At 53.6% G+C, this 14,006-nt stretch overlaps 2 protein-coding genes across 11 annotated transcripts in view; one reads left to right on the top strand and one right to left on the bottom strand.

The window, feature by feature from the left end:
* Positions 1-4,613, top strand: part of Entpd8 (ectonucleoside triphosphate diphosphohydrolase 8) — a 6,378-nt gene extending 1,765 nt beyond the window's left edge. For 6 of the 7 annotated variants that reach the window (XM_048425837.3, XM_048425833.3, XM_048425836.3 and 3 more), the window contains 9 exons: positions 527-667; positions 755-872; positions 1,645-1,795; positions 1,918-2,077; positions 2,192-2,419; positions 2,517-2,780; positions 2,957-3,067; positions 3,490-3,624; positions 3,726-4,613. In XM_048425837.3, coding sequence (XP_048281794.3) covers positions 542-667; positions 755-872; positions 1,645-1,795; positions 1,918-2,077; positions 2,192-2,419; positions 2,517-2,780; positions 2,957-3,067; positions 3,490-3,624; positions 3,726-3,917 — 1,485 coding nt within the window. In that variant the 5' untranslated portion in view covers positions 527-541 and the 3' untranslated portion in view covers positions 3,918-4,613. The remainder of the gene's footprint in view (positions 1-526; positions 668-754; positions 873-1,644; positions 1,796-1,917; positions 2,078-2,191; positions 2,420-2,516; positions 2,781-2,956; positions 3,068-3,489; positions 3,625-3,725) is intronic. The other variant, XM_085681231.2, reaches the window with a different exon arrangement.
* Noxa1 (NADPH oxidase activator 1) lies at positions 4,518-14,006 on the bottom strand. 4 transcript variants are annotated; one of them, XM_087899902.1, is made up of 13 exons: positions 13,611-14,002; positions 11,181-11,263; positions 10,977-11,085; positions 9,657-9,791; positions 9,367-9,474; positions 8,214-8,267; positions 7,735-7,814; positions 6,043-6,086; positions 5,823-5,911; positions 5,505-5,659; positions 5,080-5,191; positions 4,867-4,981; positions 4,518-4,749 (listed from the first exon to the last, which is right to left on the bottom strand). In XM_087899902.1, exons 1-13 carry the CDS (start codon positions 13,785-13,787, stop codon positions 4,619-4,621), a joined length of 1,392 nt encoding a protein of 463 aa, XP_087756028.1. In that variant the 5' UTR covers positions 13,788-14,002; the 3' UTR covers positions 4,518-4,618. The 4 variants fall into 4 exon arrangements, 3 of the variants coding, with proteins under 3 accessions (XP_087756028.1, XP_048281798.3, XP_048281802.3); XR_007230324.3 differs by lacking the exon at positions 7,735-7,814 and having other exon boundaries at positions 5,080-5,205; positions 6,043-6,166; positions 9,367-9,519; positions 13,611-14,006; XM_048425841.3 differs by lacking the exon at positions 7,735-7,814 and having other exon boundaries at positions 6,043-6,166; positions 9,367-9,519; positions 13,611-14,003.

Genomic DNA, 14,006 nt, shown 5'->3' with positions numbered 1-14,006 from the left:
ATTTCCAAAAGAAACAGATGTGTTTGTTAAGAAGCACAGACTGTGAAGGACCCACATCTGGTCCCTGGACTCCAAGTGGCATAGGTCTGGCCTTGAGGCTCCCAAAAAGAAGACCCTGCCATGAAGCCCTGGGTTCAGTTCAGAACTGGGGCTCCTCATGGGGAGTCAAGAGAGCAGGGGCCCAGAAGGAGAGAGAAGGCAAGGCTTCTTTAGGGGGTTCACCTGGGACTCCATTAGCTTTGATAGTGGCATCAGAAATGACTGTCCTGGCTCCACCAGGCTGTGTACTGGCCCCCAGGCTCTGTGACAATACTAGGCCTGCCCAGCTGGACTCTGGACACTGCTCTTGGCCTTTTTAAACTGTGACTGTCCTGGCTACTATCCTGGCCAAGGGAGGCTGTCTGAATCTCAGATTTGACAACATCTAAGGAAAATTGGGACGTGTTAAGACCCTGCCTCTAAAAGGATGGGGCTGGGACAGCAGGTGGAGTCTGAGTGTCCACTGCCACCCACCTGACCCTTGCAGCTCGCCCCTCCTGCCATGGGACTCTCCCCGAAGGAACGGGTCTTTGTAGCCCTCTTGGGGATCGCAGCAGCCTCGGGCCTCACCATGCTCCTACTCGTCCTGGTGAAGGCCACCAACGTCTTCCTGCCTGCAGACACCAAGGTTTGGCTCAGGGACCTGCTGAGAGGGTTGGGCTGGGTGACCAGGATGTTGGCCTCCACACCTGTTTGATCCCAATGTTGTCCTTAGTTTGGAATCGTGTTTGACGCTGGCTCCTCCCACACATCCCTGTTTGTGTACCAGTGGCCAGCAAACAAGGAGAAGGACACCGGAGTAGTCAGTCAGACCCTGGCTTGCCAGATAGAAGGTCAGTGGGCAGTCCCCTAGTAGGTCATTGCTACCTGGCTTGGACTCCCGGGCAACGCCAGGAGGATCACTTGACGACGGTGGAAGCTACATTTCTAGTCCTCAGGAAGGCACCTCAACAGAGCCATGAAGTGAGAGGCGGGGTCACTCGGTTGGGCTGTCTCCGATGGGGAATACACACACGGATCTCTCAGACACCGCACCTCCCCCAGGCCCTGCGGCTAACAGCTCCCTGTCTGATCCCACATCTGCCTTCTCTGGTGTCCTGGGGCATCTCTTTTAGGTACCACACCACACTGATAACAGAAGCCATCAAGTGCTGGGTCCTGAGTTCATTTCCTGGGCTTCCTCTCAGTTCTAGAATCAAAAGCCTGAGGCCTGGGGGTGGCAGAGCCATACTCTAGAAGTCCCGAAGAGGGAGAAACTTAGGGTTTCCCACCTTTCCCTGTAGGGACTGTAGTCACGAGACTTGGAATGCACTATACAAACACACTAGCCTTGTTTGTAGGTTTCCTTTGTTGTTATTTGAGACAGAGTCTTGCTGTGTAGCCCAAGACTTTGAACCCTCTATCCTCCTGCCTCAGCCTCCTGAGTACTACGATGATAAACAAGCCCCATTCGAAAATCCTTAACTAAACCTGAGAACCCTTCCTTCTTCCATAAAAGGTCACATTCACAGGTTCCAAGCATTAGGATGTGATGATGTCCTTGGGGGCCATCCCTGAGTCCCAACCTTCAGATCTGGAGCCTTTTCCTAGGGTACTGTGTTTCAGGACCTGGGATCGCTTCCTACGCCTCTGACCCAACACAGGCTGGGGAAAGCCTGAAGAGCTGCCTGGAGGAGGCGCTGGCATTGATCCCACAGACCCAGCATCAAGAGACGCCCACATTCTTGGGGGCCACCGCAGGCATGAGGCTGCTCAGGTGAGGTAGTACCAGGTTGCATCTGTTAGGGTCACTCCCAAAAGCCAGACTTGAATACCCTGGGGTGAGGTGCAGTGGAGGTTGGGGTGAGGCTTTCCTCCAGCATGGTCCCCTCTACCCAGTCAGAAGAACAGCTCTCAGGCAAGAGACATCCTAGCTGCAGTCTCCCTGACACTAAGCAAGTCTCCTGTGGATTTTTGGGGTGCCGAGATCCTAGCTGGGCAGGATGAAGGTGCCTTTGGTTGGATCACTATCAACTATGTCCTGGGACTGCTCCTCCAGGTGCACGGGCAGCCCAAGGGTGAGGGGTTGGTCTGAGAGACCAGTGCCTGCAGCTCGCTGGCCGGCGGCTGGGACCAGCGGCTGCCCAGAGCTAAGCATTCCCTCTGTGGTCAGTATTCCTCTGGACAGTGGATTCTGCCTGAAGAGAGGATGCTGGTTGGTGCTCTGGACCTGGGTGGAGCCTCCACCCAGATCAGTTTCGTGCCTCAGGGCCCCATCCTGAACCAGAGCAACCAGGTTACCTTCCGGCTGTACGGGGCCAACTACAGCGTCTATACTCACAGCTACCTCTGTTTTGGGCGGGACCAGGTCCTGATAAGGCTCCTGGCTGAGCTGGCACAGGTTAGGCTGGTATTTGAAGGGTGGAGAACTGGGATGGCATGGGGGTAGAGTCGGGGAGTGTACCAGAGCCTAGAGTTCATGGTGTTTCCTCTCTCAGCAGAACAGCTCAGCACCCCGGGTCCAACACCCATGCTACCATAGCGGCTACCAGGCCACATTGTCACTGGCCCCGCTGTATGAGTCGCCCTGTGTCCACACTACAGATTTCCTGAACTTCACACAGAACCTCACGGTGGAAGGGACAGGCAACCCCAGGGACTGTGTGGCGGCCCTCCGAAATCTCTTCAACTCCTCCAGCTGTAAGGACCAAGATTGTGTTTTCAATGGAGTCTACCAGCCTCCTGTACATGGCCAGTTCTATGTAAGCACGTTCCCCTCCCTTCCAGCTCTGGCTTCCTTCGGGGGCCCCAGGTGTCCTTCTGAGGTGCCCCGGCTGGCTCTTAGGGATTCCGAAACTGGGTGGGTAGGGGGGCAGATACTTGACTGAAGTGTCCTGGGTCTCCCTCAGGCTGACACAGCCTTCTTTATTTCCCCCAGGCATTTTCCAACTTCTACTATACTTTCCACTTCCTGAACCTCACCTCCAGGCAGCCACTGAACATGGTCAATGAAACCGTGTGGAAGTTCTGTCAGACACCCTGGAAACTGGTAGGTGATGTGACCCTGGATACGGCCCTAGCACCCTCTCCACACCGCACCATAAGCAAGCAGGGCCTCTGGGGTCTTATTGGGTTTTCCTGGACAGAGATTCGCGGCAAAGCCATGTTTAAGTACCAGGATTGGGAAGGAAAATGCCGTGGTAGGGAGAGTGGCTTGTTTGTGGTAGAAAGAAATCCAGAACCCTGATGGGATCAGCTTCTGTTTATCATGACGTTAGCTACCCCACCCCTTCTTAGCTGGAGGATGGTCTCCATGGGGACTTAGAGAAGGACTTTTTTTTAAAAAAAGCATTTAACACTTTCCTGCTGTCTGGAGACTGTATGGATGTATGGAGGTCCCACTATAGCTGGGGAGGGGGAGTCTTAGGAAGTACTGGGGACTCACTTTTACATCGGCTTCTGGAATTCAAGGTGGAAGCCAGTTACCCCGGGCAGGAACGCTGGCTACGGGACTACTGTGCCTCAGGCCTGTACATCCTTGTATTGCTGCTGGAGGGCTACAAATTCAGCGAGGAGACCTGGCCCAACATCCAGTTCCAGAAGCAGGTGACTGCCACCCAGAGCCTCAGCATGTCTGGTTCGGGATGAGAAGGGGGTGGGGCCTCGGGCAGCCACCCGGCAGCCCTGAGCAGCCGTGTGTCTCACAGGCAGGGGGCATGGACATCGGCTGGACCCTGGGCTACATGCTGAACCTCACAGGCATGATTCCAGCGGAGGCACCGACCCAGTGGCGGGCGCAGAGCTACAGCATCTGGACAGCCGGAGTGGTGTTTGCAGTGCTGACCCTGGTGGCCATTCTAGGAGCAGTTGCAGTCCAGCTCTTCTGGACCCAGGACTAGGGGAAACCAAGCGGAAATAGATCACAGGCTGCTCCGCATCGAAAGCAGGGACAGCGTTCGGATGCAGCGGCCACAGTATAAAAGTCTGTGTTGTCTACCTTGTGAGCCACCATCAACCATCAGGAAAGGAAGCCTTTGGCACACAGGACCTACTGGGCACATCTTGGATGCCTGCCCTCATGAACCCCTGACCTTTTAGGGCTCCAGTCCATCAAGCAGACCAAGTGGGCCAATTCCTGATAGTACTGACTCCCCTCTGCCCTCAGGGTGGCTCTAGCTATGGGGTGTGTAGTCTTCCAAGGGATGGTAACAGGAAGGCTCTGGGAAGGGGCAGCTGTGGGACAGGGCGACCACTGAAGGCTGTGGCCAGCCCAGCAGGACTAGGGCTACCTCAGAGGGCTGCGGCCAGCCTAGCAGGATTAGGGCTACCTCTGTAGGCGTGGCCAGCCCAGCAGAAGCCCCTGCTTCCTCGCTATAATCAAGCTAGACCAGGCAGCCAGAATCCAGGTCTGTGGGCCAGCCAGCTTCCCTCTGCCAAAAACTTTTGGTTGGATCCTCTTTATCAACCCCAGGAGATAGACCACACAGGGATGAGGGGGATAGTTTGATCTTCTTTATCAACCCCAGAAGGCAGACCACACAGGGATGAGGGGGATAGCTTTTTGTTTGTTTAAATTAAAAGTGATCTTGTCACAATGTTGCTAGTGCTGGTCTGCTGGCTTGGGTCCTGGACCGGCTCCGGCTTCAGCACAGGCACCAGCTGGGACCACAAAGCACTTGGGGAAAATCCCGATGCAGCCGTCTCGGTGTCCCTCCAGCCATTCTTCGTCCACTGTGGAGACATGCTGGATGGCGTGTCTGCTTACAGCCAAAACCAAACCCTATAGAACAGAGCTCCCACCAGGTCTGGGCAAGCCAGCAGCGTGGGGGAAGGGCCGTCTTGTTCTACCTTCACACAGAACATCCACTGTGTCCCCTTGGCGGAAGTCCAAGTCCTCAGGCCTTCGGGCTGCGTAACTGTGCCGAGCTACTACCTGGTAGAGGACTGGTCGGCCCCAGGCCCCCTGTGGCAGAAGGGTGGGCTGCAGGGGTGGCACAAGAGAGGGGCTTTCCCCTCCACCTGCCGGGGCTGGTGGGCATCACAGCCTTTCCCCCGCCTCACCTGGCACTGGAGATGCAACCCTCGTGGGCCCACGGCCACATTCCTCCATGCACTCTGCAGTGCGTCCTCTGTGGAGATTGGGGTCCAGAACTTCTCTCGTGGGGCCTGGTAACTGCGAAGGGGGTCCTGAGTGTGTGCGACAGTATGTAGGGGAGTTCCTTGTGTCTCCCCCAAAAGGAAGTTAATCTCGGTCTCTCTCCAGCCCCAGCCCTTACTTCCAGTGACTGCCTAGGATCTTAGGCATAGAGCTAAGAAGGCCTTAGCTTTGGTCCCTTCCTGGGCCGGAAAACTGACCAGTTCAGAACAGAACAACAGCAGCAAAAATCCCCTTTGCTCAGCTCTGGACAGCTCTCTCTTCCTTGTGGCTCAGATCCACCCTTTTCTCACACAGCCTAGGGTCTCCTCCCTCTCGGTTTCTGACTCACCTGAGCTGCCCCATCTGGGCCTGGTGAAGGAGGGCTTGAGCCAGCAGTGTTCGAAGGCCGGACAGGTCAGTGCCTCTTGGGGCCTTCAGGGGCACAGTGAGGTGGCACTGCACAGTGACAGTCACCAGGGATTCAGGGTCCTCGGCAGCTGCTCCCTGAGGACAGAAACAGGGCTGCATAGCCTTTGAAGGCAGGGTGGCCCTTGTACCCAAGGGGTCAGAGTAGGGACCGGACTAAAAGGAGGAAAATAGAATCTGAGCGAGGGCTGCCTTTGCCTCAAGTGGCTGGTGGGGAGGGATTGGAGAGCATAGTTCTTACCCCAGCTTCCGAGGAGTCTTCAGGGGGGCCTGGGTCAGGCCCTCCAGATGCCAGCAAGCTGTAGCATAGAGCACGGTTCATGTGACCACCTTTCCACAAAGAAGATACTTTGAAGTGATGAATGACTGGCAGGCAGCTGTCCTCTGCCCCAAACTTTAAGGGACATGGGCAGCTCTCCCGAGGTGGCTCCCTCTCCCCCTATTGCTTGGCATCCTCTTACCCATAGACGCAGGAGACTGATGGCCAACTTGCTCCATCTCGGACCTCTGCAAAGGAAGACAGAGGTAGCAGGACCTCAACAGATGGGGCAGCTCAGGTGAGTCAGAAAGCTGGGGGGGGGGACCCTAGGCGGCAGGAGAAAAGGGTGGATCTGAGCCACAAGGAAGTGAGCGTTGTCCTGAGCTGAGAAAGGGGTTTTTGTTGTTGCTGTTCTGTTCTGAACTGGTCCTCACACACACCACCTGCGGCGGTCTGGACACAGTTTGTTTAGTTGGTTTTGTGACATCTCACATTATACAGAGCTGTTTTTGCATAAATTGTCTAAAATTTATTTTTGCACGATTTGAATGCATGCCAGTGTTTTTATTATTTAGCTTGCCAGCTCTTCTCCAGGTGGGAGGGAATTTAATCAACATAAGGAGCCTGTCTACAGATGTGCCCAGCTTAGGGTGTGGGGCTACCACCTTCCACTTAAAAGCATGTTTAACTGGATGTTGAGAGCCTGCTTTGTGTGTCAAGAAGTTACACAAGCATGGCATGGCTAAGTGTAAAGTACAGTCCAGGCCAAACGTTATGCCAAGTTTCAGTAGAGAGGTCACCTTTTCCTCAAAGTTCTACAATTCAGACTTCAGTCCTCAGGAGGGTTTTGCTCCAAGCATGAGTTCTTGTTTTCAATTTACATAGCTCTAATTCTACCATGAGTCAAGGAGAATAAACATATCCACAGCCTCTCCCCTCCCCCCTTTGAAGTGCTCAGTTCTCACTGAAACTGGTAACCTGGCTACTTTCTAGTGATCAACTCTGCATCCGTAAGTGTCATGGTTGTGTGGTGACGTTTCCTAGACTTCCCCTGATGTGGTTTTACCTCTGTTGAATTTTATAAACAAACTGCATCTCCCCGGAAGAGTGTGGTCCTGGGGTGGGACCTAAAGTAGAGAGGTCTTGAGGTGGTGGGTTTGGTCTCAAGGGAGAAACTCCTTAGGCTTTACCCTGGCACCGCCAGCGGTTAAGGACGTGGTCTGGGAGCTTGGCCAACAGTTGGCAGGAAGTTTGGGAGTAAATGCGTGGTAGTCCCAAACTCTAGACACATCTGGGGACAGGGTTGAGTCCTCATAGGTCTAGAGTCCACAAACAGGTTGCCTAGCACTATTTCCCAATGGTGGGGAGTCAGCTTGCTCCCCAGGCCTTCTACTGATCCCTGACTCTGGTTTGGTGGTTTCTCCATGGACCTCGAGAAACCCAGGACAGGCTCTAAGGAGGTGCCCAGCCTCGGGTGCCCTGAGTTGGTGAGGAGGTAGAAACCGCTAGCCTCTGTTGGGCACTCATTGACATGGCTTGTGAACTAGGTTTAAAAGGAGACTATGGGAAAGCAACATTTGGCCCTCGTGAGGTTTACAGCCCAGGGCAGGAGCTCGGAGATGCAGGTTTAAGGACCTGGGGGTTTGAGTACAGCTGTAAAGGACATTGAACTGCTGGACTGGGATGAACTGAATACTGGAGAGAAAAGAGGTGGAGGTGACGTCCTGTGTCCTGTCATCGCTGACGTCACACCTTCGCCTAAACTCTCACCTGGCTCTTAGGGCTGCACTAGGGCAGCAGGGGTTTCTGCCTAACCACTCCTTACCCAGGCACAAGGGGCTCTGACGATTTGCAATGGCCAGAATGGAGGCTGGCATTGTTTGGGCCTTCTGACCTGTCTTGCCCAGGCAGTCTTGTGATCACTGTATGTCCAACAGAGGCTCCAACCTTCTGTTGACAGCCCCCGTCGGGTCCCTGTGGTGGGTTTGAGTATGTGCCAGTGAATTGGCCCTGCTAGCTCATCCCCTGGTGTCAGGCCACCATGGCTGACTGAGCATGTCCCTAGCCTGGCTGTCCAAGAGCTGCCTGCCCTTCCAGAAGCTTACGCTTGCTCTGGTTCATGACAGGTGAATGAACCGAAGTGACCAGCCATCCCTGCCAGGTCAGAGCTGTTCCTCAGGAAGAGTGGGGGTGTGGTGGATGCCAGCTCTTTGAAGGTCTAAGTCTAAGGCCATAGGAGGAGGGGGCCCTCACTCCCAAGGCTTTCCCAGGATGCAACTCAAGCCCTGGACCCAGCCTGCCTAGGCTTTGTTTCCTTATCAGCGCACAGTTCTACAAACCAGGCAGAGATCATATCGATGCCTACCCACCTACCTTCTGAGACCAGCCGTCTGCGCTGCGGTTGTCAGGGGTAACAGAAGCCACCACCTAGTGGGGGCAGGAATACAGCTGGGTTAGGGCCCCACTGAGGCTGCTCCTCCAGGTCCCCAATTCCTGGTACCTCTGTAGCTGTAGTCTGCAGGGTGTGGGCTGCCTACGCCTAGCTCAAGACTGCTGGACCACTACGGCTTTAAACAACAACAACAAAAAAGCCTGGTGGTGGTCGTGTGCGCCTTTAACCCCAGCATTCGGGAGTTCAAGGCCAGCCTAGTCTACAAGAGCCAGTTCCAGGACAGACTCTAAAGCTACAGAGAAACCCTGTCTCGAAAACAAAGCAAAACAAAACAAAAAGATGACCAAGAGAAACCTGTACTGATAATATCAATTTAATTTTAGTACAAGTTTTTACATATTCTTGTTTCTTGTAACAGCCATCTAAGTGAACTCTGATGGACGCACAGGTCATATCCTTTCCATCTGTACGCAGTCCACCTCAGGCGACAGGCACAGGCAGCGCACACCTAAGGCAGCTGCACATGGTCACACAGTGCTGGTCCAGCACAAGGGCTGTTGTCAATGACCATAGGTATGTGGCCAGCCCAGGGGTCATCAATGCAATACCAAGTTGGCCTCTCTTTGTGACACTCTAAATGACATCCAAGTGACGAGTCTTTTGAGTTCCTCTCTTATATTTGAAGGTGGGATACTCCCCCATAGCCTGTAGTTTAGGGGGCCTGACATGGCCCAGGCTGGCCACCACATCCCTTGCTGTCTGTACCAGAGATGCAGAAACAGAAATACGTGAAGACGCACAGACGCTGGGAGCATCTGGGAGAAGAATACGGGGGTGGGGAGGGGCACCAATAGGGATTCCCATCCAAAGACCTGAGCCCTCTCCTTTAAAACTGACTTACTTCTGGGTAAGTTCTGCCTCCGGGGCTATAGCCTCATGTATGAACACCCAACCCCAACCCTAGGAGCTGTGTGCCCACTCTCTTACCTGTCTGACTTTCCAGTGGCCTGAACTACACCTCATAAACACATTGGCTGTCCAGTGTGGGAGCCACCGCACCGTGAGTTTGACACAGGCTACAGCTGCCATTTTGGTAGCTGGGTACCCAAGCTGGAAAACACCTTAGTGCTTTACCTTAGCCTTGCCGAGGAAATCCATGGGTTCCAGATGCTGTAGGTATTGCCTGGGAGGCTGGAAGACCTCACCCTTGGGGACTTGCCGCAGCTGCAGGGGTACCTGCTTCTGGAATGGAGCATGTAAACCTGGGTGGCCACGGCTGCAATGAGTCTTGAAGCAGAGGGGATGCTTGGGCTCTCACCATGGGGTACCCAGGCTCCCTCTCTCCATGTCCTATAGTTAGTGTTTAGGGCGTAAGCTATAGAACCTGGCTTCAAACCAGTGTGCCTGTCACCTGCCCTCCTTACCCGAACTTGGTCCAGGGCAGTGTCCAGGATATCTTGGACGTCCTCTGGCCATTTGGAGATTGCCTCCACTAGAGTATCGGCAGCCTTGGTCCAGAGCCCTGCCTGGCACTGTGCTGATGCCGTGTTGTACAGGACCTAGGAACGAGGGCAGACGTGACAGCAGGGGCCAGGTTCCCCAGATGGTCTTCATCTGAACTCCCCAGTCATTGGAGCTGAAGGTTCTTCTGTATGTTCAGCTGCCACAGGCGCTATGGGTGGGGACCAGGCCACCTGCTGCCTGGCTGGCTGGGTTGTTAGATGCCAAGTGCTCATTCCCAGTATCTGTTTAGACCTCGGAGGGCCATGTTTTGCTTTGAGCTTTTCTGCTTGAAACAGCAGAAGTAGCTCTCTCTTTTAAAGTGTCCTCCTGTGTTGGGAAGGGGTGGTAGTTGGAGAGATTACTCAGGGGTGAGGGTACTTCTTGCTCTTCCAGAGGACTTAGGTTAGATTCCCGGCTCTCACATGGTAGCTCACAAAGTATTCCCTTGGTTAACACCCTCCTAATTCTATACTATGCCACCCCCATTAACTGCTCTCTGTACCCCAGAACCTAGAGTATGTCTAAGGGTTCCCATTGGCTGTCCAGGGACATTCAGAACCCCACATTCAGACCACTCTCATGGGCAAGATGAACTGAGTTAAGGCTATCTCAGGGACCCAGTGACATGTGAACTCACGAGGCTGAGAGCCCATCCTCCCTTCACCCTGGAGAGGTGCACACACAAGAAATCTAGCTTTGCTATGTGGAGAGAAACCCACCCACTCTCCCTAAGACCTCTGTTACTACTTTTTCCTCTGGTGCAGCTGCAGGTACTGCTGAGCCATTCCCCTTCTCCCAAACCGGTCTGTCACCTTGTCGTGATCTTCAATTCTGTCCCCCTTTTCTCTCGCATGAGCCCATTCTGACTGGCTCCCAAATGCCTGAGTAGCCGGTTCCCGCTGTAGCCACTCTGGCCTCCTTGAGCAATCAAGGAGCTGGGGGATTTCAGAGCTCAAAAGTCTTTGGCTGGACAGGGCACCTCATTCCACATGGCTGACGATGACAGTAGCACCAACACAAAGGTGACAGTCCCTGGCAATGCTCTAGATTTTACCCTAGAACTCCAGCCAAGACTCCAGACTACATGCTAGGATGCCTATTGCAACCCAGGACCACGGCAGAACCTTAGCACTCCCATGAACCCTAGATTCCCCCCGCAGAACCCCAGGGCCACGGAGTACCTCCAAGGCCTGGCGACACTACTTGGTGTCTGACTCTGCACACATGGAGTGTCCACTCACCTCCCAGGCATGCAGCTTGAAGTTCAGACCCAGCTGAGTGTAATCAATGGCAGCGTTGCCTCTCAGCTGTGCCAGGGCCAGCTGGAAGTCAGACACAGCCTCCTGGAACCTGTGAGCAGCAGGGGCCTCTCAGTAACCACGAGGGAGGAGCCGCGCCTGTGAATCAGCCAGTGAGGAACAGGGGGACCTGCTGCATGCACTCACCTCTCCAGCTGGAAATTGACCACTCCCCGCTGGAAGAAGCCAACAGCCATGCAGGGGTCCTTGGTCACTGCTTGGTCAAATGTCTGGGGACAAAAATGCTTGTGGAACAGCACGCTCAGTGACCCAAGAGCCCAGTCCCACAAATGCACGTGAAAATGTATTAACGGACAAGAGCTGCTTGCAGCAGGTGCCTGCCAAGCTGGAGCCGGCACAAATGTGTCACTGCAGAGACTTCTCGGCTGCACCAAGCTCCTCATAAGATCAGGGTGTATCTCTATGGTACAGAAACCCATCCTCTCTACAGTGAGCACAGAACTAAAAGAACACGCTCCAGGGCTGGAGAGATGGCTCAGAGGTTAAGAGCACTGACTGCTCTTCTGGAGCCTGAATTCAATTCCAAGCAACCACATGGTGGCCCACAACCATCTGTAATGAGATCTGGCGCCCTCTTCTGGCTTACAGGCATACATGGAAGCTGAATATTATGTACATAATAAATAAATAAATCTTAAAAAAAAAAGAACACGCTTCAAAATGTCAGTAACAGATGTCTCTGGGAGACAGGATTGTATAAGACTTTTGGCTTTTTAAAATCTCTTTTCAGGGGCTGGAGAGGGCTGCTCTTCCAGAGGTCCTGAATTCAATTCTCAGCAATCACATGGTGGCTCACAACCAATTGTAATCTGGTGCCCTCTTCCGGTGTGCAGGCAGACATGCAGGCAGAGCACTTACGTCCATAAAATACATCTTTGAAAATCTCTTTGGTAGTTCACACAAAATGGTACACTAGATATCTATTAGAATCAGAATAGTCAAGTCTTCTGTGTACAGGCAGCACAGATCCTTAAACCAGACACAGAAATGTCTGTCCCCAGCAGGGAAAGCAGCCATTGGCTAAACCTGGTGTACCAAAACTGGTCAGGTGGACTGACTGTTGAACTCCATCTGACTTGAAGTTTTCCCACGCCACAATCAACCTGGAAACGGGGTGGCTGCTTGTAGCTGCATCCACCATTGCAAGCGTCACGCCAACAGGGTGAAGTGCAGCCACATCAGAGCTGCACCCTTAGTTTTCCTTATTGCTGCTGCACCACCTGCTTCTTAGAGTTTCCGGGTCTAACCGATACACCTAGGCTTATACACATTAGTTCTGTTGACTTAAGGCAGTGCCCAGTCTTCTTTTGGCAGAGCATTTCAAAGCCTTTCTAGCTACAGTGTGAGGAGTTGAGCGCTGGAAGGCTAACACATGACTCACTGGTGAACCACCTGGTAGCAGATCGTTACATTCCCTTTCCTGAACAATAAACCTTTTCCGTGTATTTTTGTTGCTGTTCGTTTTGGTTGCTGTTGTTACTGTTGCTTTTGTTTCTTGAGCCTGGGTTTCCCTGTGTAGCTTTGGAGCCTGTCCTGAATCTTCCTCTGTAGACCAGGCTGGCCTCGAACTCAAGGGATCCGCCTGCCTCTGCCTCCCTAGTGCTGGGATTAAAGGCAGGCGCCACCATGACTGACTTGAGCAAGAACCTTTTAAAGAAGAAGCAATTCTGAAGTAATCGTAGGGGCAGATGCATATGTAAGAAGTAACAGAAGAGAGCTGGCGAGATGGCTCAGTGGGTAAAGACACTTGCCACCATGCCGAATGACCTGAGTTTGATCCCTGGGTCCCACGTGGTGGAAGGAGAGAATGGACTCTCACACGTGGACTCCTAACTCACACACATATGTAAATAAATAAACAACGACCTTTCAAGAAAGAAATAAGAGGAGAGACCATATCTGCACTTTCCAGGGAGGCAGGGTGCTGAGGGTTTACATCACACACCCAAGAATAGCTGTCACTTTGAGGATCACAAGCAGGAGATGCCCTGACAGCCTCCTCTAAGGTGTGCGTCCCTGAGTAGTTCTGCTTTCAGAAGCCAATGGGGAGACATGGGAGTGCTCGGGACTGGGAAGACAACTGTGTGCGCTTCCATCCCCACAACAACAGCTAAATCCCTTTACCCACACATGTGCCTTCACAGGACAGGCAGAATCCCAGCTGACTCCCGCCCAGCTTTCAGCCTGCCTTCAGGGTGCCCCCCCTCCCTCAGTTCTGAAGACCTGGACTGGTACAGAACTGATGCATTTGGTACATGTGACTATGTGCCCTGTGCCCCATTCTGGCCTCAACTAAGAGAGAGCTCTCCCAACCACAAACCTCCTACCTGCGTCAGGCAGTCACTAAGAGGAAGCATTTGTGGAACAATCTCTAGGTAAAGAACGAGGTGAAGGGGCAGGAATTCTCCCACTTCCAGGAGTCTATGAAGTGGAGAAGGGCGTCCTTTTCCAGGGCGTCCATTGCAAGATAAGGATTCATGCCCGCAGTCTTCCACTATAGGCCTCCACCAGGGATATTCCCCCTGGATATTCACCAGTCCCAGGAAGCTTACTTACCCGCAACGCAGCCTCGGGATCCCCCGCCATCAGACGCACGCAGCCCATGTTGAAGTACATCTTGGCCCGCGGCTCCTGGACATCTGAGAAAAGGCACAGCGCGCGATCCCAGTCTTCGCGTGCCACGGCCAGTACGCCCTGATGCCAGTCCCGTACTTGATCCCCTAGAGAGCTCATGGAGCTGGGGACACCTGCTCTGCCGTGAAAAGAAGTCAGCGATTCTAGTCGGAGAGCACGGGACGGGAAGAGGGTGTCTCACAGAAGTTGTGGGACCGTGGGCCAGGGCCAAGTGCTCGGGGCCAGGAGGACAGCAGAGAAAAGCACCTGATGAGACCCGACTAAAGCGCGCGTTAGACAACTGGAGACACGAGGTGGGTTGAGACTGATTGCCCGTAG

Source organism: Myodes glareolus, chromosome 21, assembly GCF_982192425.1.
Source record: "Myodes glareolus chromosome 21, mMyoGla1.1, whole genome shotgun sequence".
Taxonomy (NCBI): domain Eukaryota; kingdom Metazoa; phylum Chordata; class Mammalia; order Rodentia; family Cricetidae; genus Myodes; species Myodes glareolus.
This window is presented reverse-complemented; position numbering and strand designations above follow the sequence as displayed.

Coding starts and splice junctions, on each gene's coding strand:
- Noxa1 (XM_048425841.3), bottom strand. CDS start 13,787: ATGAGCTCTCTAGGGGATCAAGTACGGGACTGGCATCAGGGCGTACTG. Junction 11,264..13,610: donor ATCCCGAGGCTGCGTTGCGG/GTAAGTAAGCTT, acceptor TTTTGTCCCCAG/ACATTTGACCAAGCAGTGAC. Junction 11,086..11,180: donor GTCAATTTCCAGCTGGAGAG/GTGAGTGCATGC, acceptor TGCTGCTCACAG/GTTCCAGGAGGCTGTGTCTG.